The sequence below is a fragment of the Stenella coeruleoalba genome (genome assembly GCF_951394435.1).
Source record: "Stenella coeruleoalba genome assembly, chromosome: 16".
In the NCBI taxonomy this organism is placed as follows: domain Eukaryota; kingdom Metazoa; phylum Chordata; class Mammalia; order Artiodactyla; family Delphinidae; genus Stenella; species Stenella coeruleoalba.
Window position 1 is genome coordinate 24,889,593 of NC_137162.1, and position 23,805 is coordinate 24,913,397.

Sequence of the window (23,805 nt, forward strand, 5' to 3'; positions counted from 1 at the left end):
GTTGGTAGCCTTAATCAGAAATTGCTTTGAGAATAAAAAGTGAGGGTAAGGGTGCAAGGAGAAAGCCTGAAAGTGATTCTCATCATGTTATATATGAAGTGATATTTTAAAATTGTTCCCAACTAGCCCATTCTCTCCTTTTAATTTAATCGCCCTCGGTTTTAAAGCTTTCCACTGGAAAGTGTCCATTGAAGACTAATTTTTTTAAACGAAATTTAGTCTGAGTCAAAATCATGTTCTAGTCAGTTACAGTATAAAAATATAATATTAACTCCTATAAATGTCACACTGATTGTACCATTTGGACTTAGCTTATGAGAAAAGTTAAGAAAGCTTGGAGCTTAATATTAGAATTTTAAAGAGGATTTATCTTCCAGCGTGGAATAGGCTACTTAAAACGAAATTCTGTCAGGCTCCAACTATCTCATTCTACTCATTAAATTACACAGCTTGAGCCCTTCTTTTGGCAGTTTGGTTCACCCTTTAAATGAAAGCTGAGCCTCTTTTTCTCAGACCAGCCCTCAGTCTGATCATTTCAGCAGTGCTGTATGAAGCATTTATTATCACCTATAATGTCTGAATCATGGCAGTGAAATTTATAAATACTTTTAAAGTTCAGCCTAAATGGAAGAGGACTTAGGGATAGGAACCCAGACAGAATAACTTTTTAAAAAGTAATACTTGGGTATTTTCTGAAGAAACCCAGTAAGTTGAGTAACATTAATGCTGATTGTGTCTAGATTCCAAGCTCTTGGTTACTGGTCTATGCAAAGTTCTCCGAGCTCCTTAGGTTGCTGTTTCCCTTACTATAGTCAGTATGTTAAAAGTAATAATGCCTTTGCACATTACAGAGCCATGGTTATCTAAGTTGTGTTAGATTAAGAAGCACAAAATTTGATCAATAGACCATTATTCATTCCATTATAGGAACCCTAGTATATGACAAAGCAGAAATAATACAACAGCAGGAAATAAGTAAGCATTTAACAAATGTTGTTGGATCAAGTAGATAACAATATTAAAAAAGAGGTAACTGTGATCACTGTCTTACAGCTTACATAAAATAACCCAAAGAAGATAGAGTTGTGTATTTATCACAATAAGTATGGGGGTATCTATGTTAAGCTCTTATATGTTAAGCTGTTAAAGCAATGAAAGCTATCATCAGTGACAAGAGGGATAAACTAAAACATTTTTTTCAAACTTTTATGTATTAAAATTAAATCAAATAAACATAAAAAAGAAAGCAGTGGAATGGGGAGAGTGGATGTAATAAGCATAACTGATAAAGCTTCCCTGCATTTTTTTCAGAAATGAACATAAAGTGTTCAAAAGAGATGAAGGGCTTATACATAAAGAAATGCAGAGAGCAGATCATCTTATATAAAAACACATGGTCTCTCTGGCAATTTAAAAGCAAAAATAAAACATTATAGAATCATTATGTATTTTTTAAGGTGTTAAAAATCCAAATGACTGAAGCCAGTATAGGAGCTGCAAGCCCACATACATTGCTGGTGACACCTTGTAAAAAGAGAATGGTTTGATTGGGGTTTTTTGGCAAACATTCTGATAATATGTAAGGAACTCTAAACCTGTTTGTACTTTTCTATCCAGTAATCCCCAATGAAAGACCCCAAAGAAAACAAAATTTTTGTCTTGAGGGCTTAATTGTTCATTTTCACAAGTAGCTGACATTTATTGAATGTTTCCTATAGATCTGACATTGCGCTAAGCTCATGATGTAAGGGTTAACTAAGATCATACACAACAGCTCCATATGTGAAGGGCACTGTTAAATCCGCATCATAACTGAGGAAACAGGTACAGCAAGATTAAGCAGTCTGCCCAAGGTCACAAAGCTAATAAGAAGTGACCTGACATTCAAGCCAGGTCTGTCTGACTCCCTTTACCCAAGCTGACCTCTCAGCCCCATACAGTGGTAGTGATAAAAACCAAAATAAAAAATTATGAAAGAAGGAAGAAATATTTAACGAGATTAGCTGAACAAACTGTGGCATATGAACACGACAGAATGCTATTTTGTTATTTAAAATGCTGAGTTGTATAGATTCTGTGGATACATGTGTGTATTTGAAGTGATGCTAGACAGAAAAACAACACAAAATTGTTTACACACATGAGCTATAACCATGGAAGATGTAATTATACTCACGGGTCAGGCAGCAGAGAATAAAGAATAAGCAGGAAGGCTCTGGAGTCAGAGACCGCCAGGGTTTGAACTCCAGCTTTGTTGCTAACTAGTTATTTTACTGTGGGCAAGTTGCTTGACCTCTGTGTGACTCAGTTTCCTCATCTGAAAAATGGGACTAATAATAAGAGTAGTTGTGAGGATTAGATGCACTGATAGGTTATAAAGTCCTTAGAACAGAGAGAGAGAGAAAGAGAAGGTTAGCCTAGTTACTCAACAAAGAAAAGTGAGAGAGATTAGGGTGTTGAGCACCTTGGTGGAAAATCAAACTCTGGCCAATTTGCCTTCCCCGTAAACAACGACAAATGGAGACTCTTGGGCACCTTTCCCCTCAGGCCAGGCCTCTATCTCCCAGCAAGGACACTTTAAAGGGTTGTTTAGAGCTATTCCCACCAAACCCGGCTGAACTCACACAGAATTCAGCTCAGGCAGGTGTAGAGCCCTTTGCACAGGCGATGCAGGGGTAGGAAGGAAGACAACGGAACTCACCCACTGGGTTGTCAAGCCTTATGCCTTTTATCCAGTAGAGGATTTCGAAAGATTATGCAGATTTCCTACAGTAGAGCAACCAATCAGAAGTAGAACAAATAAATGTCTCATGTCGGTCTTACCACAGACTCTCTCCCAAATGTGGTGAAGTGATTTTGTTACGCATTTCTCTCCTTCCTTCTGGCCCCAACAACTACAGCTGCTCCGAGTGCAAGAGAGCTGAGCTTAACCTCACAGCTTAAGAAGCTGCAAGAGACCATTGCGCAGAGGACAAAGGTAGAAATTGGGGACATTATCCGGATCAGAGGTCACATCCACATGTACAGAGGAGAGCGAGAAATTCACGCTACTGCTTATTGTAAGCACAAGATATCTCTGCCAAATTGGTTGTTATTCTGTGTGTGTGTCCAGTAAACTCATTCAGCGAAAAGTCAAACTTCTAAAAAGTTCAAATAAAAAGATTTAACTCTAATGAAGGAACAACATGCTTTCTTTAGAAAAGTAGCATTTCTTAATTTTATTTTGAAGAGGTCACTATAAATAAATTGGGAAAGAAAACAAGTGATTCATTGCATATGGCTGACAAATTGTATTCAACATTTGGACCCCATAGTAGAGTCTCTGAGTGTGAATCCATTTAGGGAAGAGTGTTCATAGTCTTCAAAATGATGGAAATTTCTTGAACACCGTTGAGTCCATTAACTTTGAAAAATAACAACTAATCAGAAGTGTGACAGTTCTCTGTCATCTGAGTGGTGCCCTTTGCACCGCTCTGGCTGGTTTGTCCTTGGAAATCTCAAGGACAGCCCAGTTGTCCACCATTGTACCAGATCAGTGAATACGCTCATGCGCTTTCCCTAGCCCTGGTCTCCTCTGGCCATGCCTGTGTCACTTAGGGTATCGCATCCCCTCTCGCAGGATGACTGGGAACCATTCAGTGCATTTAGACTGTGATCCTGGGCATCCTTGAGGAAGGAGACCCACCAAGTGCTTCGTTCACTGTTGTCCTGGCAGCATTCTGGACATGGGGAAGCACTAATCTCCGTGTAATTTCTGTGGCCTGCTTTCCCCTGTGGCTTGTTAGATAAAGTGGATGATCCAGTGTGCAACATTCAGATCGCAAGGATGCTTGAGCTGCCCACCATCTACAGGAAAGTTTATGACCAGCCCTTCCGCAGCCCAGCCCTAGAGAAAGAAGAGGCACTGAGGTAAGTTCTGGACTATGACTGCCGACGATGTGACCACAGCAATGAGGCCAACCAGTGGGATCCCAGATTCTGGGGTGGGCCTGGGTCCAAATCCTGAACTGTCCACTCACTCACTGTGGGGCTCCAGGCAAGTGTGTCCCCGCTCTGGATGCCTCAGTGTCCTCACCTGTAAAGTGAAGGTGTTAATAGTGCAGGTGTTCTAAGGTTTGGTAAGGAAGATATATGTGTAATTGGAGTCTCCGAAGGAGTGGAGGGGGGAGCAGAGAGAGAATATTGGAAGAAATCATGGATGAAAATTTTCCAAGTTTGATGAGGACTGTAAACTCACAGATCCAAGAAGCTCAGTGAACCCCAAGGCAAGAAACGTGAAGAAAACTGCGCCAAAAGGCACATCATAACCAAAGAAACAATACCAGCCGCTCTCAACCAGGGATGACTTTATTCTCTTTCAGGGACGGAAAAATAAACAGGAGGAGGAAGAATATATGTATATTTGTTACTATACACCTCAAATAACTCAGAGGAGACAGAAATGATCATAGTGGCTGCTGGGGGGTGGGGGGGCCGGTGGGAGGGGGACTGGAAGGAGGATAGAAAGGAGGCTCTTCACCATGTACCCTTCCCTTTTTTAAACATATTCAATATTTATAGATTACATATTCCAAAAAATTATATTAAAAAAACCCCAAACTGTAGACCTGTATAAAGTAAAACGTGGAAGTTCTCCATTTTCCTGTCTCCCGCAGTACCATTCCCCAGAGGTTACCACTGTGCAGAGGTTGATGTGTGTATCCTGTTAGGCGTTTTTCTTCGGTTGCATACACAAGCATGAATATCCACCCACGTACTTTGTGGGTTGTCCTTTGCTTCCTTACAAAAATGGCACCGTCCCTCACATGCTATTCTGCAGCTTGACTTTTTTCTAAATCTATCACGAATATCAGTTCCTGTAGTTCTGCCTCATCCTTTTAAACAACCACACAGTGTTCACTGGGTGAACTGCTCCTTATGTCAAAAACATGCATCAGTATAGTATTGCACTTGCTAGCTGTTTCAGTTTTACATGCGTCCAAAAGGAACAAAAGTAACAGTTTTCTGCAGGGCTTGTTAAAACTTTCTCCCAGCAGCAATCCAGGCACCCTGGACCTTGACAGTCTCACGTATCTGCTGAGTGAAAAAGTCAAAGAATTCCTTGTGGAGAACAGAGTGCAAACCTTTTACCAGCAGGAGTTGGAAACGGTGGAGTCCCTGCTGTCCCTTGCCAACCAGCCTGTGATTCACAGCGACTGCTCCGGGCGAGTAAGTGCGGCATGACCATGTGAGAATTCGAGGCCTCTGCCCCACAGCTGCAGGTCGAGGGTGTGGGTGGACATGCCTGTGGCATTGAGACTCACAGGGTGTACCCGGAGTATAGAGGTTATGTTGATTCTATTCTGGAAAAGTCACTGACCACTGAGAATTTGAAAGGAGAATGCACATGCATGCCCTTTTCCCCTCCTTAATCTCATAAGGCTTAATCTTCAGGTAGAAAAAAAAAATAAGGTTCATAGCACTTAGTACTCACTGAGATGGGTATTTAATGTCAGCAGGAACCAACTGAGGGGGAAATAGATGAGAAGAGCTAAAATTATCCTTCCAAGATTATTTTTTGATCAGCAAGATGATTCTTGAACTCGAACCAAGGTTTTTAATGACTTGTTCTGTCTTCTCCAGAATAAGGTTGATCTATCGTGTCTTAGGAGTTTGAATAAAGATCAAGTTGTATTCAGTCTGGTTTATAAGTAAAAATTGCAGGGAATACTCAAGTAATTTTTTATTCATCCTAGAAAGAGCTGTCCTCTTTTTTTTTTTTTTTTTATGGTATGCGGACCTGTCACTGTTGTGGCCTCTCCCGTTGCGGAGCACAGGCTCCGGACACACAGGCCCAGCGGCCATGGCTCACGAGCCCAGCCGCTCCGCGGCATGTGGGACCTTCCCGGACCAGGGCACGAACCCGTGTCCCCTGCATCGGCAGGCGGACTCTCAACCACTGCGCCACCAGGGAAGCCCTGTCCTCATTTTTTAATACCCATAGTGTTAGAGGTGAACTCAAGGTGTTTGGTGTTTACGTATTTGCTTGGAATTAAGAATTATCTGAGACTTTGGTTTTAGGCTTTCCTTTTCATTGCAATTCCTTAGTTTTTTTGTTGCTGTAACACGACTTGTATTTATTTATTTCATTTATTCCACTGGGAATGATCTCTGCTTGAATGTCACCTTCTTGCCCTCCCTGACCTTCTGCTCTGATAGCCACCAGCTTCCTCACTGTGTTATCACTCTGTTTCCACATTTCGTGATAGCACTGGTATTTATTTGTTTTGTGTGCCTATTACCCCACCAGAATTTAAGTTCTCTAAGAGCAGAGCCTTTGTCTGTCTCATTCTTTGCTCTCTAGAACAGGGCCTAGAACATGGTTGGCGTAAAGTATGCTCTCCACAATTATTTGTTGATTGAAGGAATGAAAACTTTTAAAAATTCAAATAGTCTGGGAGTTCCCTGGTAGTCAAGTGGTTAGGACTCGGTGCTTTCACTGCTTTCGGGCAACTAAGATCCTGCAAGCTGTGCGGCACAGCCAAAAAACAAAACGAGAAAACAAAAATAGATAAAAAAATAAAAATTCGAATAGTCCAGGAAACTGTCTAGTTTTTAAGTTTCCTTCCCATCCTCCTTCCTCATCCCCTTTCTACAGAGACGAGCACCATCTCATGAGTATCCTTCTGGAGATAATCTGCATATATAAACTAGAAGTAGTTGTATCCCCTTTTTTACACAAATGGTATCATACTAAACACTCTATCTACCTAGGTTTTCATTGGACAGCATGTCTTATAGGTCCTTTCCTAGCCATACTTACATATTTGCCACTCTATAATAATCTTTTATTATGTGTATCATAATTTCCTTAAGGGGTCTCTCCATTCCTGGACTGTTTAGATGTTTTCTAGTCTTTTGCCATTACCACCAGGGCTGCCATGAGTACCCTTGTGAGGTAACATAATTATTCTTTGTGATTCTGGTGGAACAGATACCAGGTCTCTGTCCCGACCTCCTAAGCATGACCACTGCTTCTCAGTTTCATTCGTGAACTTGATTATCTCTTCCTGTCACCAGGCTGTGTGCCCAGTGTCCCGCAATTTCATACATGGAGATGAGGGATATTGTTTCAGGAAACACCGAGGTGGAGAGGGTCAGGACTGGCCGCTTTGTTCTGTGCCACCGTTGCTTCTGCACAGTTGTAGCTCCCCAGCTGTCCACTGACAGCAGGAGTGACCTTCTTCCCATTTAATCATTTAGAGGAGGCTCAGTGCCAACTTGGCCTCCCAGGACTTCTGACCACTCTCTTGGCATGTTTAGAAGGAAACGTTGAAGCTTAGCAAAGACCACATCTTCCTGTGAGCCAGCTCTTCTGCAATAATTAAGTAGGGAGAATTGAGGACTAAAAGGCCCCTCCATTCAGAACATTCCAGGGAGGACTTTTGGTGTGATATCTTTTTGAGAATGCTTAGAAAAGAAATTTGTATCTGCCCGGTGCTATATGTTTAAAAAGAAATGAATATGGCAGTATATCTGTTTTGTCTTTGGAAACTACTTTTCCATCAGTTATGAATTATTCCCTCACATGGCTCTGGTTGGGGAGGTCAGTGTCATTAAATTGAATTCTGTTTAATAGAGCCTGGGAGACCCAGGATGCTTTACAATGATGGTGAAACCTTAGACCCTTTGGCACTTTCTGTAGTCATACCGATGAAAGCTTAACAAAAAAAATCATTGTGATGTTGTCTTAGCTTAGAGGCTGGGGGGAGTGGGTTTGAATGCTTTCTCCCTTTCTTTTTTTCCACAGTGGCCCTTTTTAGCAAATCCAGAAACATGATAAACAAACCTTGCAAAACCATTGTTTCTTTGACAACTCGATAAATGTTGAGTTTGTTTGGGAATGAAGACTATATATATATTTCAGAGATCCACCCAGTTCCTGACCTGCCACAAGGAGAGGCCCGCTAAGGCTCAGCCCGTTCAGCTGGTCACTGTTTTTGTTTCTGAACAGTTTCGGTTTCCTGAATGGGACGAGTCTGTCATTGCTCTTTAGAAAAAGACAAGAAAGACACACATCTCAGGCCAGGAAAAGCTACTAGCTAGAGGGACGATTGGAGGCTTTATCCTTGAGCCTGTGTCTTTATAACCAGCAGGGAATTATGTCCTGAGTTCAGCTGAGGCAAATGTTTTTGGAAAGGAAGCTTCACATATTGTTTATATTTACAGAGAGCCTTTTCTGCTGGGTCCTCCTTGTTCACAGCTGAAACTGCTTTTACTCTCCCAGGCCTCACACCCTCTCTTCCTGCTGCTCGATCTGACTGAAATCTGGGAGGAGGAACCGGGCTTTCTGTATGGTCTGAGGATAACCAAGAGTCATTTTTAATGACAGGAATAATCGTGCAACAACATTTCTAGTCAGTTTCCCATTTATTTCTATATTGGGAAGAGACATAATAAACTCAACCCTTAGGATCCTTATATTAAATTGACCAAAGAAGACGAATCTCCTGAGAATTATGAAGATGAAGTAGTTATAAAGTCATGTAGGGGAGCCTGTGTTGGGTTGAGCGTTCTTTTCCTAAGTGAGAGCACTCACGTATGAAATTAAAAACAGCTTTGCCTCAAGCCCCCCTGAATAAAAAGATATGTGACTGAGGATCGCTGGGAGAGGTGTTTATTCTAAACACACCCAGATAGCTTTTCTGCCCGTGGGAGTCATCAAATATTTCTCAACCTGTTCTCCCTTCAGAGAATGGGTGCTGTCGTAACCTGGAGTGCTTGTCAACTCTCAGGCCCTCCTGTTCTACTGGCCAGGTTCTCCAGGCCTGTTCTGTTGAGAAAAAACCTAGGCTATTAATTAAGAACGTTAGTCTCTCCTGTTCAGCTCAGGAGAGCACATTTGTGAAACATCACCAAGATCTGTTAGATTCAAACAGTGCCTGTCTGGGAGGCCTCTTCCAGAAAGCAAAGATTTCTTTCAGGATGGAGCTGTCAATACTTGAGGCCATTTGGGAGTTCCTTTCCTCTCCCTGTCACTTTGTGGGAATGTCATCAGCAAATCCCAGGCCCGCTCTCTGTTTCAGCATCTGTGAGTGCTGCCCCAGACAGCCTCCATAAGGACCTTCCGTTAGAGGAGTAGGACTGTGCCTTCAAACACACTTTTGGAAGCTTTGCCACGTTTCTTTGGCACTCTGATCTTTCTAGTATCTTGATGTATTTCTGTCACATTACAAATGGATCTGTACCTTGAAGGACACTTATTACTTACCACTTCCTTTGTTTTAGGAATGAACTGAAAATCCCTAATGGAATAATTAGGAGGATATCTCCTACCTATATGGGGTATTTCCCCTGAATACACACATGTTTTCTCCATCACCCACTATGTGTCAGGGAGCAGGTGTCCGAGATGAGTCCCCAACTCAAGAAGCACACAGTCTAGTTAACCATGGTAGGACATAGCTGAAAACCTGGCCTCCTTGAAATAAGAAGTAGGATGACCTGATAACCTCTCTAGGCAAACTTGACTCTTAGAGAAGGGAAGGGATACTGAAATTGAGGAGAGAGCAAACTGACAGCAGCAGAGGGTCCTTCCTCATGGTGTTCTCGCTTCCCCTAGGGCCCTGTCCACCTTCAGCCCATGGACCCTCCCCTTTGACAGATCTCTGCACAGCTGTTTGTCTCCACTGTCCTCCATTTAAAATAAGGAGTCTGTTTAATACTCTCTATGTGCTGGAATCCCCAACTTATTATTTCAATGTGTGTAAAATTCTTTGATGTCCGTAGGAAGAAGTTGTATATATGGCCACAATTTTAATGAAAAAAGTGAGCCAGTAGGTATAGAATTTTTGGCTCTGTATAAAAAAATAAATCAAAGATTGTCATTTTGATATTTCCATTTTATATCATTGAGTTAAATGAATTAAACAAACAAAAAATCATAACCAAGGTGTGGAACAGTTATCAAGTGTGATTCTGCTAGAGCAAACTTCCCAATCCTCCTTAAATACCATCCTGCTAGGCCCGTGCATACCTGAATCTTTTTGACTCAGTAGATAAAAAGCCTGTTGGGTGAATTTATAACCAGTTGGTCTAGGGAGTTGCCCTCAAGTGCTGTAAGATGGGACTTATTTCTTTTCTTCCTTTATTTTTTTTCCCTTTTTTTCTTCCTACAGATGGATTTTAAGAATGACACCACTTCCAAGGCAATTCATAGTATATTTAGGAACGCTATAAAGCTGCTGCAGGAAGAAGGACTTGTTTTCCAGAAAGATGGTGGTTTTGATAACCTGTTCTATGTAAGAGACCTGCAACTTAATTTTTTTTCTTAGTTTCAACTGCAAATATATTTATTACTTAGGATTGTTTGTTTCCTGTTTTTTAAAAATCCGTCATTAGGAGGTACATAAAGTAAGGAGTGAGAGTTGGCCCTTATCTTTCCTCAAGATACCGCTTTTAACAGTACAGCCTTCGGCACACATGTAAATATAGGCTCCTGTTACCAAAAAGATGTGATCTTCCTCTAAATCAGGATTTCTCAACTTCAGCACTGTTTGAGCCAGATGATTCTTCGTTGTGGGGTGTTGTCCTTTGCATTGTAGGATGTTTGGCACATCCTTGGCCTTCACCTACTAGATGCCGGTAGCAGCACCCCCAATTGTGGCAACCTAAACGTCTCCAGACATTGCCAAGTGTCCCCTGACCCAGTTGAGAACCACTGCTCTAAATAATGCTCAGCAACTTTTGGGGATGCCAGAACAGCACATCACAGTCAGCTTTCCATATTAGTCCTTATAAATCTGTCTCATTCTTTTTGACATCTGCATGGTTTTCCCTATCGTGGGAACTTGCCGTAAATTGTTTAACCACTTATCTCTGATGGCCATTTATACTGTTTCCAACTCTTGTCCTCACATATAGTGTTGCTATGTCTGTTTTCTTGTGGACTTACGTAAGTATTTCCGTAAGATCGACTCTTAAAAGAGGAATTGCTGGAGTAAAGGGCATGTACCTTTAAGCTTTTGATTGCCTCCTTCAAAAGTGGTGCCAATTAACATTCCCACCAGGGGTACAAGTGCTTGCCTACCTCATACTTTGAGTTAAAAGTTCACCTCTCACTGCCTACCTTTAATATGGGAGGAACCAAGCTGATACTGATGTTGTTATCGATATTGATGTCCACTTTAGTAGCACAGATGTAGCTTCAGCTGTGAGCGATTCTCCTGAAGACAGATCAGAACTCTGGGAGATCCCAGAAGCCTCATTCTTTACAGGCATGATTCCCGAGGGGAAGCTTTCCTTAATAGGACATTTTCTCGATGTTGATTAGTGATTCCCCATTTTAGAACATTTTAAAAAATTAAGATATGTTTTAAATACTATTTAAATAACTTCTGAAAAGGGTATTCCATTCCGTATAAGGGTGAGGGCAGCCCCCCCACCCCCGCCGCCTCCCAGGACGGGCAGGCCTGGTGGGAGCTGATTGCTTCTTGGGGTTGGAGAAGCTCATGCTGGGCAACTCACCCTAACACCCTCCCACCCCCACCCGCACCCTCACATCGCCCCCCGGGAGGCCCTGCGTGGCCTCCTGGGTCAGTAGGAAGCTGCTCTTCCTGAGGAACAGGAGACCGTGGGCAGCAGTCCAGGGATGAGGTGTGGCAGGGCTGGGGCACTTCCTCCTGTGAATCAGTCTGAGCTGGAATGGGGTGATCCAGCTCTAAAAACTCTGTTTTCCTCAGCAGAGCCGCCTCCCTTCTCTGACTTCACTCCCTCCTTCTACCTCAACCCTGGCTCCTAGGTTTCTGTTTTCCTGAGGGCATTGCCTCAGGGACGGAGTTATCTTTTCTCTGTATAGTGCTTTCCAGCTTTCAGCAGCTCTCCCACATTACCGTACTTAATCTTCCCAACACCCTGTAAGTCCAGAGAAGGGTCCCTATCAGAACCCCCATTCTTAAATCTGCTCATTCCAAGTCCGTCAGTCCAAGGAGCATCCTGACATATGTGTTTGTTTGCGTACTTTTTTTTTTTCTCCTTCTTCCTTTTTTCCCCTTCCTTTCTTCCTCTTTTTTCCTTTCTTTCTCTTTGATTTTAGATTTACTGTTGAACATGAAGGTGAAACCCATTTGATGGCTGGCTGAGAAAGGAACCTTGGTTATGTTTGCCTCTGAGAACAGACAGTGTTTCCATTCATAAACTAGATTTACTCTCTTGCTAGCTTTGCCTTACAGTTTTATTTCTTTTGGTTTTTTCCCTATGGTTGGGTGAAGGAATGTGAAACCCAAGATAGAAAAGAAGAAACACAAGAGGAAAGAGTCCTCGGGTTTGATCACTTGTGCCTCCCTCAAGAACATAATGAATAAGAGAAATTTTATGAATGTGTTATGAATATTTAAGACGAAAGTTGCTCCTTGAAAGCAAGGGATTCCAGTTTTTCTTTCTATCATGGCCCCCCCGTAAACCACCTCCCGAGGGAATATGCCTGTGGGTGGACTTCAGAGCAGTGAGCTACTTAGGGACAGAACTGGTTTGACAGCTGGCCACGTATCCAAAGCGACACTCTGTTGGTGTAGGGATGAGGATCGTTATGAAATCTTTAGCAACTATCCTAAAGACCAATTTGGGTGTCTGGATGACACAACCTCTGTTTTACTTAACATTTCTTTCCGAACTGTTTTTCCCATTTAGGTAACCAGAGAAGACAAAGAATTACACAGAAAGATCCACCAGATCATTCAAGAAGACTGCCAGAAACCAAACCGTAAGTGGTGTAACGTACATGTGTCTCGGTGCCCTGGAGGCGGCTGTTCCCTCCTGGAGAGCGCTAGGTGGAGAGTCAGGAAACCTGGGACCTTTCCCAGTAACAACTTGGAAGCATGACTGGTCAAGATACCTGCCCTCTCTGAGCCTCAGACTCCTCCTTTCTAAAGTGAGCGTTAGCCTTGCACAGTTGTTCTGACATGGGCCACACGTAAGAGTCAACCTTGGAGCTTTTTTGAACATACAACACTCAGGTCCCACCCCTAGGGATTCTGATTCACTAGGGGCTGGGATGGGGGCTAGACAGGTGAGCTCCTCAAGTGATTCTGATACAGCAAGGTCAGCTGTTACGCTAGGACTTTTTAACATCCTTCTGGTTTCGTGTCCTCTGTAATTTGTGTTATTTCTTGTTCCACTCTTCCTTCTTGTCTCTGAACCCAAACCTGACATTTTCCTCTCTTCTAACATCAAGCCCTTCAAGGTTGGGAGGAATGGTTCTAGACATTACAGTTTGTGAACAGTGTAATTCAGTCATCCTGAAACCTGATAATTTGCAAAAGAAATGGTTGAGAAAATAGTTGGTTTTAGTGGAGTTAGATCAGCCCCTAGTGGTTAGAAACTCAAACTGTAGAGAGTCTGATAACAGACATTACCATTTTCATACTAGTTAGAAAGAGAAGAAAACATTAGTCCTATGTTTAAATCCTGTGTAAACCGATCGCTCTTAAAGGTGACTTTTCAAAGTCTACCTTTTGCAAACATGTGCTATTAACAAATGTTGGCATATGTCAACAAATGACGCCAGAAGAAAAGTGGAAAGGCTTGTTAGTGAGCACAGGCCTCCTCATTCTGCTTTCTTTCTCTCCCGGGAGGTCCACCTCCAGTCCTTAAAGCCCATATATCCCTGGGGCCTGGACCTGTTCCAGGCTGAGTCAGCAGGTGGAGCTGGACCAGATCTCCAGCCCTGGTGTTTATGGTATGCAGCCTTATTTAGCTTTTAAGGACCCATGAAGTCACCTCCCAGAGTGGTGTGACAACAGGTCTTAAAATAAACTGAAAGCAATCTATTATTTTAATGCAAGGTTTCTAACTATTGTTCACTTCATTCAGAACAAGAAGGATAAATATCCTTTAGTTGGGGGAAAAACCACCTATCCACAATTTAAGGAGCTTTTTAGAGCTGTGAAATGTGGGATTCTTCAACCAAGAAGCGATGAGAGGAGAGGCTGGTCCCCAGGTGACATTCCTGCACTCATGGTAGTCCCAAGCCATCTGGCTAGACTCTTATTTTGATGTGTATTAGGAGCAGGGCGGATTAAAGTGATCCTAGGGCCTGCTGAAGCAAAGGAAAGCAATTCACACTTCATTTCTTAGGAGAACCAAACAGCCTTGGTGACCTGAGGGTCTATAAAGTGGCAGGTTTTATATCCACTTCTAATCCACAGGCCAGCTCCTGCTTTGGTGAGTGTGTGTGTCAAGGTGGACAGGCTCTGCTACTCAGTCTGTAAATGGGAGCCTTTAAAAAACATAAGCCAATTCCCTGGAACTAGTAAACTCCCAGGAGACAAATTCTGGAGCATGAGTAACTGAGAATACCAGTAAACATACCTTGTGGGAACTGTCAGAGTCTGTTGCAGCCACCCCTTTTCATAAGAAATACCTATGACATTAAAACATTATTCTGAATAATGTATGCACAGGATAAAAAGTCAAAAAGCACAAAAACACACACAGAAAAAGTGAGACTCCCTCCCAACACCGAGCCCCAGGCTCTGTTCCCCTTTCCAAAGGCAGTGGGTGTTACTAGTTTCTGGCATATCCTTCTAGAGATGTTATATGCACTTATAAACATGTTTGTATAGTTTATCCTTTCTAAAAAACATAAGTGAAGCTTAGCATACAATACTCAGTGTTTTATACCTTATATTTTAAATCTAACATTGGCTTATAGCAGTCATTCAGCAACAGTATGTGTAAAAGTACCTGTCTTTTTAATGGCTGCACAGTATTCCACTATATGTATTGATAGATATTCGACCATTTATTTAAGTATTCCTACTGAACCTTTAGTTTGTTTCTAACCTTTCAGTATGAAACATAGCATTGAGTTTTCCTTGGCAGTATGATTGGTAGGAGAACTTAAAACCTTTAGTCACTTATGAATATTTCAGCAGAGGGTAAACCTACAATAATGAAAGGATTATAAACATGGGCCAGTTTTAGGTCCCTAAAGCACTGATAGAGGGTTTGTCCGAAGATGGGCCGCATGGCATAGTTGTGAAGAGCTGGGCTCTGGAGCCACCTTGCTTGGGTTTGAATCCCAGCTCTGCCACTTTGTGGCTGTGTGGCCTTGAGCAAGTCTGTGCCTCAGTTTCTTTATACGCAAAGCAGGGATAATAATCGTACCTACATCATGGGTTGTTATGAGGATGAAATAAATTGGTGTTTTATGAAACTCTTAGGAATATGGCAGAGTAAGAACACCAAGAATCCTTCCCTCCACTTAGACAACAATTGCATCTGTCTGATGTAGCTATTTTGGAACTCTGGAGTCTATCAAGGCTAGCAACTTCCAGAGGAAGGTTTGGACAATGAATTGGGGTTAATTTCAGTCAATTTTCAGATCTTAGTAGCAGCTACTCATCCCCCATCCCCAGCTACATGGCAGGCGGCTGTGCATGTGTTTCTGGAGCAGTTTGTACAGAGCTTGTGGGAGCTAGCGGGGGTAAAAAGGACCCAGTCCTCCATGTATCAGGGATTTGTGCTCTGATCACCAGTTGCTGCTTCTGATCACAGAGGTGCAGGCAGAGAGGTGGGTGGCCATTGTTATACCTCCTCCCATTGTTGTAAGCTGCTCACCCAACAGCTGAAGTGACTTGCAGGGATTTAAAAGACTGGCACCCTTTTTTTTTAAACTCCTTCATTTCTCTTTTTTACCCCTTTTGGATCCAGAAAAGAAAGACTAGAACATTCCAAAGCACCTGCATATATGGGTAAAATTAGAAAGCGACCACACATGCCCAGGGAAAGGCACAGGCTCAGAAATAGACCTGAGAAGACCTTAGGTTTCCATCTCAGGCTGCTCCTTGGCACAGAGACAGCCTACAACAACCAAAAAAATAAAAACAATAACAAAAAGCAGCAAACACCACAGAAGGTGAAGAATCTAATCTCCAGAGTTACCACATTATTAGATTCAAATGTCCAGTTTTCAACTAAAAACGAAAGACATTCAAAGAGACAGGAAACTATGGCCCATTCAAAGGGAAAAATAAGCAACAGAAACTGTCCCTGAAAAAGACCCGATGGCAAATTTATTACCCAAAGACTTTGAAACAGTTGTCTTAAAGATGCTTAAGAAAATGATGGGTGAACAAAATAGAAAATATCAATAAAGAGATACAAAAACTAGAAAGAAACCAAAAAGAAATTCTGAAAAGTACAGTAACTGAAGTGAAAAGTTTACCAGTGATTCAAAGGCAAATTTGAGCAGGAAAAATCTGAAGAAAAGTGAACAGAACCTAAAGAACCTGTGGGACATCATCAAATGGACCAACATATGCATTGTGGGGGTCCCAGAAGAAGAGAGAAAGGGGCAGAGAGAATATTTGAAGAAATAATGGCCGAAAACGGCCCTAATAGGATGAAGGACATGAATATAAACATCCAAGAAGCTCAGTGAACTCCAATTAAGATGAACTCAAAGAGAGCACACCAAGACACATTATAATCAAACTTTTGAGAGTCAAAACAAAAGAAAGAATCTTGAAAGCTACAAGAGAAAAACAACTTGTCACATCAGTAAGATGATCAGATTTCTTATCTGAAACTTTGGAGGCTGGAAGGCAGTAGGCTGATATATTCAAAATGTTAAAAGAAAAATAACCTGTAAACCAAGAATCTTAGGAGCCTAATACACTTAAAAGAATTATTAGTCTGTGTTCTTGGGCACAGTGTATAAAGTTGTGGTTTTGTGACATCAACAACTGAAAGGGGTGGGGACAGAGCTGCAAAGGAGAAGGAACAGAGGTTTTATATATTATTGAAGTTAAACTAGAATAAATTCAAATTAGTGTGTTATAACTATAGGATGCTAAACGTAATCCCTGTGGTAACCACAAAGAAAATAGCTCTAGAATATACACAAAAGGAAATTTTAAACGTTTCACTATTAAAAAAATCAACTAAACACAAAAGAAGACAGTAATGCAGGAATTGAGGGACCAAAAGCTATAAGGCATATAGAAAACAAATAGCAAAATGACAGAAGTAAGTCCCTCTTATCAGTAATTAGGTTAAATGTAAATGGATTGAACTCTCCAATCAAAAGACAGAGATTGGCAGAATGGATTGAAAAAAAAAAAAACCAAGAACTCCAACTATATGCCAACTACAAGAAACTCACTTTAGATCCAAAAGCACAGATAGGTTGAAAGTGAAAGGACAGAATATATCCCATGCAAATAGTAACCAAAAGAGAACAGGGGCAGTTATACTAATATCAGACAAAATAAACTTTAAATCAAAAATGTTGCAAGAGGGCTTCCTTGGTGGCGCAGTGGTTAAGAATCCGCCTGCCAATACAGGGGACACGGGTTCGATCCCTGGTCCGGGAAGATCCCACGTGCTGCGGAGCAGCTAAGCCCATGCACCACAACTACTGAGCCTGTGCTCTAGAGCCCACAAGCCACAACTACTGAGCCTGCAAGCCACAACTACTGAGCCCACGTGCCACAACTACTGAAGCCCACGCGGCTAGAGCCCATGCTCCGCAACAGGAGAAGCCACGACAATGAGAAACTTGCACACTCCAACGAAGAGTAGCCCCTGCTCACCACAACTAGAGAAAGCCTGTGCACAGCAATGAAGACCCAACACAGCCAATAAATAAATAACTAAATTAAAAAAAAAATGTTGCAGGAGACAAAGAAGGACATTATATATTAATAAAAGGTTCAATACAGCCAGAAGACATAGTAATTTTAAACATTTTGTACCTAATGACAGACCGTCAAAATATATGAAGCAAAAACTGACGGAATTGAAAGAAGTAAGTGGTTCTATGATAATAGTTGGAGATTTCAGTATCCCACTGTCAATAATGGATAGAACAACTAGACAGAAGGTAAGGAAATAGAGGACTTAAATAACACAATAAATCAGCTAGATCTAACAGACGCACACAAAAGACTACCTGACAACAGCATACATACAGCATACAACATGTACGTGGGACCTTTTCCAGGAGAGACCATTAATTAAGTCTCAATAGATTTTAATAGGAAGATATCATACAAAGTATCTTCTCTGACTAGCATCTTCTGAAGTTAAAAGTCAATAACAGAAGTAAAACTGAAAAATTTGTGGGAATTAAACAACACACTCTTCACCAGTAGACTAAAGAAGAAATCATATGGGAAATTAGAAAATACTTAGAGATGAATGAAAACAAAACCCCAAAGTACCAAAACTTCTAGGACACAGAAGAGCTTTGTATGAGGGGAACTGTATAGCTAAGAACACTTATATAACTTTACAATTTAAGGAACTAGAAAAAGAAGAAGAAAGTAACTCAAAGCTAGCAGAAGGAAGGAAATAATAAAGATTAGAGCACAAATAAATGAAATAGAGAATAGAAAAACAATAGAGAAAATCAATGAAACCAAAAGTTGGTTCTTTGAAAAGATCCCTAAAATTGCCAAACATTTAGCTAGGTAGACTAAGATAAAAGAGAAAAAACTCCAGTTACTAAAATCAGAAATGAAAATGAGGACATTAGTACTGATTCTACAGAAATAAAAAGGATTATAACAAAGTACTATAAACAATTGTACGCCAACAAATTGGATAACCAGGTGAAATGGAAATCCCTAGAAACACAAAACCTACCAAGACTAAATCCTGAAGAAATAGAAAGTCTGAATAGATACATAGTAAGGAGATTGAATCAATACTCAAAAATCTCCCAACAAAGAAAAACCTTGGACCTGATGGCTTCACTGGTGAATTCCAAACATTTAAAGAACTGACACCAATCCTTCTCCCCACGTGAATGGAAGGTCACTTTGTGAACAGCCTTACCAGGCAACCCTCGACGGCAGAATGGCCTTTGTGAAGAATTAGTTTAAGGCCTTTGGGGCAGTCAGCATTGCTGACCACATATGCCTGTAAGTCACCTTGAGCCCTGAGCCTGAGCACCCAGGTCTTAAAAGAACTAAGATCACAAGCCGAGCAGTGCTGAAATTCCCAGGGCTTCCTCTCTGCTGCGTGCAAGCCCAGTCTGGTTGGAGTCCTTCACCCTCCGTCATCAACCCTTCCTCTCGGGAAGAGTCAAAGCTTCTTTAGAGCAGGGACAAGGTTATGTGCATCTTCTTAGGTTATGGATATGACGATAGAATCATAGTAATTCTCCATGGAAGAAGCCCCCACCCTGGGTCTCCTTTCACCCACACAACCATGAGTGAAGTGGGTGCTTTTCTTCCCATTTAACAGATGAGGATGCGGACTGAGAGACCTGGACCACTTTGCCCCAGTCATAGAGCCAGCATTTTTATTCGGGTCCTTTGGACTCCAGAGTCAGCTCTCTGTCTGCACTCTGTACTTGCTCCTCCTTGCTCAGCGCTGCACATGTAGTAGGTGTTCGGGAAATCTTGATCGAATGAATGTTGAAGAAATAGCCTGGAAATGTGGAGGCCAGGGGAGGTGGCGAGTTTCCCAACAGTAACCCAGTCGGGAGGAACAATGAGTTGACTAGCCACTAGAGGTCAGGATTTGCAGGTCTTTGTTAGCCCAGGACCACTGCCTGTGAACATCCCTGACCCTTAGAGCTGGGAAGGACCTCAGAGGTGCCCCCCAGCCCCACTCCCCATGGGTCAGAAAACTGAGGCTTAAAGATGCAGTGACTTGCCCAAAGCCACAAAGGTGCAAAGAATCTCAACCATGCTTTGCCCATCACCACAACCCCTCTTTGAGGACTTTCCTGGAGCCTAAAGCATTTTATCACCTGAAAACAACATTCAGTGACTGTGCAGAGCACTAGTGGGCCAGATGCTGGGGTTACGGCGGTGAGAGGCCTGGCCCTGTGAATGGGGCTTTGGTGGAAACTGGGGAGGGTTTGTTTCCAGGAATGAGATTTGACTTTGACTCGATGTTACAAATAAATTTTACATCATCACCTAGGAAATTATATAATTTTATTATGAATTTTATTTCAACTATACATATACATGTATAGTTGAATATAAAGTTTCTCAATGTTTATCGTACCTAAAATGCAATACATTCTGTAATCTCATACTCTAGTCTGTTTGGTAAGAAAAGAATGCTAACCACAGCCCACTAAATTGATTTCATGATCGTCTAATGGTCATAACTTCAGTGTGAATACCACTACTCCAAATCATTGATTTCAACTAGGAAAGCGGTCACTCGTCCTGAACTGCTACGAATGGTCTCATTTGTTTTGGGTAGAGGGTGAGAGGTTCCTAGAATACAGCCGTCACAGGCAGACTTTTTGGAAGCCTAGGCAGAGAAGAGTGAGAACAGGCCAAAGGTCACCACCGCAGTCCCACCGTCCAGGAGTTACAGAAGGAATGTGGAGGCTGCTGCCAGCCGGCTCTGCTGTCGGCCACAAGAGGGCTCCCGCCTGGGAAGCTAGGGGGTTAGAACTGAATGCATGTGCTCGTACCTGTAACTGCATTAGAGAAAAAAGCCTACCAAGCACTAAATCCCCACTGGGTTATGAGTATAAAATGACTGACTGGGAATCCTGGAAGGTTGAAGGCCTGCATCCCCGAGCAGTGGTCCATGGCACAGACCTGAGAACATGTGTTTTGGTTCGTTGTCACTGATAAGCTAGGCCAGTGCATCTCCTACTCTAATGTGCGTAAGAATCATCTGGGGATCTTATTAAGCTGCAGGTTCTGATCCAGGAACTCTGAAGAAGGACTTCCATTTAGAGGAGAGGACAGGAGAGAGAGAGGAGGGTCTGACAGGTGTGTCCAAGCTTAGCCAACTCCCTTTTTCCTGCAGACGTGGAGAAGGGCTGCCACTTTCTGCACATCCTGGCCTGTGCTCGCCTGAGCCTCAGCCCGGTCCTGAGTGAAACTGTGCTGCGGCAGGTGCTGGAGCTCTTGGAGGACCAGAGTGACATCGTCAGCACCACAGAGAACTACTACACTGCGTTCTGAGGAGAGGCCGGCAGGCAGCACGAGTGGAGCGTGGGGGGGGGTGGGGAGGAGGAGAAAACAGGTGGCGTTCACTCCCGGGCTCTGATTTTAACATGGTGCTGAGGCTTATAGGCCTGGTGGCAATTATCTCATAATAAACTATGAAATATGGTAATTTGAAGAATGGAACTTGGCATGAATTCTGGAGGCTGCCTTCTGCCTGCTGTATCCTGGGATAAAGGACTTATCTCAGCCACGACATATAAGAAAACCCTTCTCATTGGCCTCCTGGCTGGACCAAGCATCACTCACAGAGCAGAAGAGGAAGAAACAGTGTCGGTAGCTGAACTGGTTGGAGGCTCTGTTGTGGTAAAGGGGCATCCCGTGGAAAAGGCGCTTGTACTGCGGGAGCTGAAGAGCATACAGATCACGAGTTCAGACACTTTTTAAAACTTCAGACTATCAGGTCCTTTCTTGGTGTATCTTGATGGTTAAGAACCTGGTATAGAGGACTCGTTCTCCCTGGATGAGTGTCGCTGACCTACAATTTCTGTGGGTCAAACACCAGTGATGGGTCCAGAGTCTTGGGTTGAATTCTGTCTACAGACCAACGCATCGACGGGAATAAACAGGATCCAAGGCGTGACTCTGTATTTGTCGTTTTCCTTATTGTCCTTCTGAATCAAAAGGTGCTTCGGTACATTTCCCTGTGCTTGAGGACACTGTGACTAAGTACATCATCCCTTAATACCCTGAAGTTCTTGGCGGAGGCCGCTGACCAATCACTTGGCAATGGTAGATGTTGTTTTCAAGGTTACCATTGAACGTGCAGGACGTCCTGACACCGTCCAAACACTCAGTATTTGCCCAGACAGGTGATGGGTCATGCTTTTGCTCGGAACGACAAGGTAAAGGGAAAATATCCGAGGTATGTAATAGGCTTGTTCTTACAGGACGATGACAAATCCAGCCAGCGAAAACAAAGTTCAGAGGAAGATACGGCGTTAATTACAGTCACTTCACAAAAGGCACATCTGCCTTTGGCTGCTGCATTTGCACTTGATGTAATAAGCTTTTACTGGCTCTGCTGGAGAGCCTGCAGGCCTGGCGCGTTGTGCTGCTCTGTGTGGAAATGGAGTGGCTTTACACTTAGAAACTGGCTGTAGCTCCACATGTCAGACCAAAAGCTAGTACCGACAGATTGCTTCCTGGCTTGGACTTTTCTGACTTGCCCTAAACCTCTGTGCCTGGTTCCTAACAGCGATTACCCAGAAAGCTGCCCCGTGTTGAGAAGGGTCCCTGTAGAACAGAATTTACCTGGAATGACATCCCAGTAGTTCTTCCGTAAGGGCGGCAGCTGATCCATATTGAATACATCTCAGATGACTGGAGCTGCCGGGAAGGAGTCTTGCATCAGAACATAAAAAGGGCACATCCTTGCCCTCAGCTGCCCCACTTCTAGGGTTTATCCCAAGGAGATGATCACATAGATGGGAGAGGATGAATGCACATGATGCCCATTGCCGTGTAATTTAAAATTCTGTAATTGGGAAAAATATTTGTCTATAGAGGAAAATTAATTATGGTAATGTACACTATGAAATACTATGCAGCCATTAATTTAATGGAGCAGACAGATATTCTCACCATGGAGCAGTATTCCCAGTAGATTTAGTGGGAAGAAAATTGAGATCTGTTTATATAATACCACTGATCTGAAACTACCTGTGTGTGTGTGTATATATCTAAACAGAGAGCGTGTTTCTGCATCTCCATCTGTATAAATGTAGTGAGTATACACGTACACACAGTTGACCACTCCACTCCTAGGGTTTGGTCCCAGGCCTCTTTTCTGTTTAGCTTGCTCCCATGGGGATCTCAGCCAGTCTCAGATCATCTGTCGCTGACAAACTCCCCAGTTTACATCCAGTTCGGACCTCCTCGAACTTGTGAGCTACACTCAGCCTTCTGCTGACAGTCCTACTTAGGTGTCCAACAGACATCACACACGTAAGATGCCCAAAGCCAGGCCCCCTACCACCCCTGACCCCAAATGTGCTTCTTCTGAAGTTTTCCCTGATTCAGGAAAAGGCAGCTCCATTTTTCAGGTTACTCAGGCCAAACCCGTTGACTCCTTTCTCTCACACCCCACATCCGACCTGCGCACAATGGCGGCAGCATCTCACTCCTCCGCCGCCACCACCTGGAGTATTGTGGGGCCTCCTACTGCCCTCCCTGCTCCCCTGGCCCCTCTTCAGTTCACTGTCAGCACAGCAGCACAGCTTGACTCAGACTCTGCTGTCCTCTGCTTCCGGCACCTGAGGCAGCGCAGTGTCACCAGGGCTCTGCTCTGCAGGGCCTCCTCTCTTGCCATTTCCCCTTCACCTCTGCTCAGCTTCTCAGGCCCTGCTGTTCCTCACACACACCAGAGACATTCTTGACTCAGGGCCTTTGGCCTTGCTGTTTCCTCTGCCTGGAATGTTCTTCACCTGGATAACCGTGTGGTGGGCTTCCCCCTCCCCTCCTTTGGGTCATTCCTTGAGTGTCACCTTTTCAGTGAGGCCTGCCCTGATCCCTTTTTTGCTGATTGCAACCAACCCCTTCTCCCTCCTCCCCAGAACTCCACAGTACTTATTTTTCTCCACATTCCTTGTCACCGTGGAACACATTCCATATGTTTCTTACTTACCCTGCTTACTATTCAATATTTATTCTCCCTAATAGAAAAAATGCTCCATGAGGGCAGAACTTTTTCTCTGTTTTGTTTCCTACTGTGTCCCAGCACCTAGAACAGTGCCTGGCGCATCTTCCAAGCAATACCACTTCTATGTGTGTGTCTGGCTGCCCTCCACCTGCTAATAGCTGCCTCTCTTTCCTGGGGGACTTTCTGCAATGTCTT

At 43.0% G+C, this 23,805-nt stretch overlaps 1 protein-coding gene across 6 annotated transcripts in view; it reads left to right on the forward strand.

Moving 5' to 3' along the window:
* Nucleotides 1–23,805, forward strand: part of STN1 (STN1 subunit of CST complex) — a 44,547-nt gene that overhangs the window by 15,453 nt on the left and 5,289 nt on the right. For 3 of the 6 annotated variants that reach the window (XR_013824411.1, XR_013824412.1, XR_013824413.1), the window contains exons 5-9: nucleotides 2,901–3,059; nucleotides 3,786–3,909; nucleotides 5,034–5,208; nucleotides 10,158–10,280; nucleotides 12,667–12,739. Coding sequence is in view for 3 of the 6 variants with exons in the window: in XM_079901015.1 (XP_079757141.1) it covers nucleotides 2,901–3,059; nucleotides 3,786–3,909; nucleotides 5,034–5,208; nucleotides 10,158–10,280; nucleotides 12,667–12,739; nucleotides 20,770–20,927 (812 nt within the window). In the remaining 3 variants the exon portion in view is untranslated. Of the gene's footprint in view, nucleotides 1–2,900; nucleotides 3,060–3,785; nucleotides 3,910–5,033; nucleotides 5,209–10,157; nucleotides 10,281–12,666; nucleotides 12,740–20,769; nucleotides 22,522–23,805 lie in introns of those variants that run through there. The other 3 variants (XM_079901015.1, XM_079901017.1, XM_079901016.1) reach the window with 2 other exon arrangements.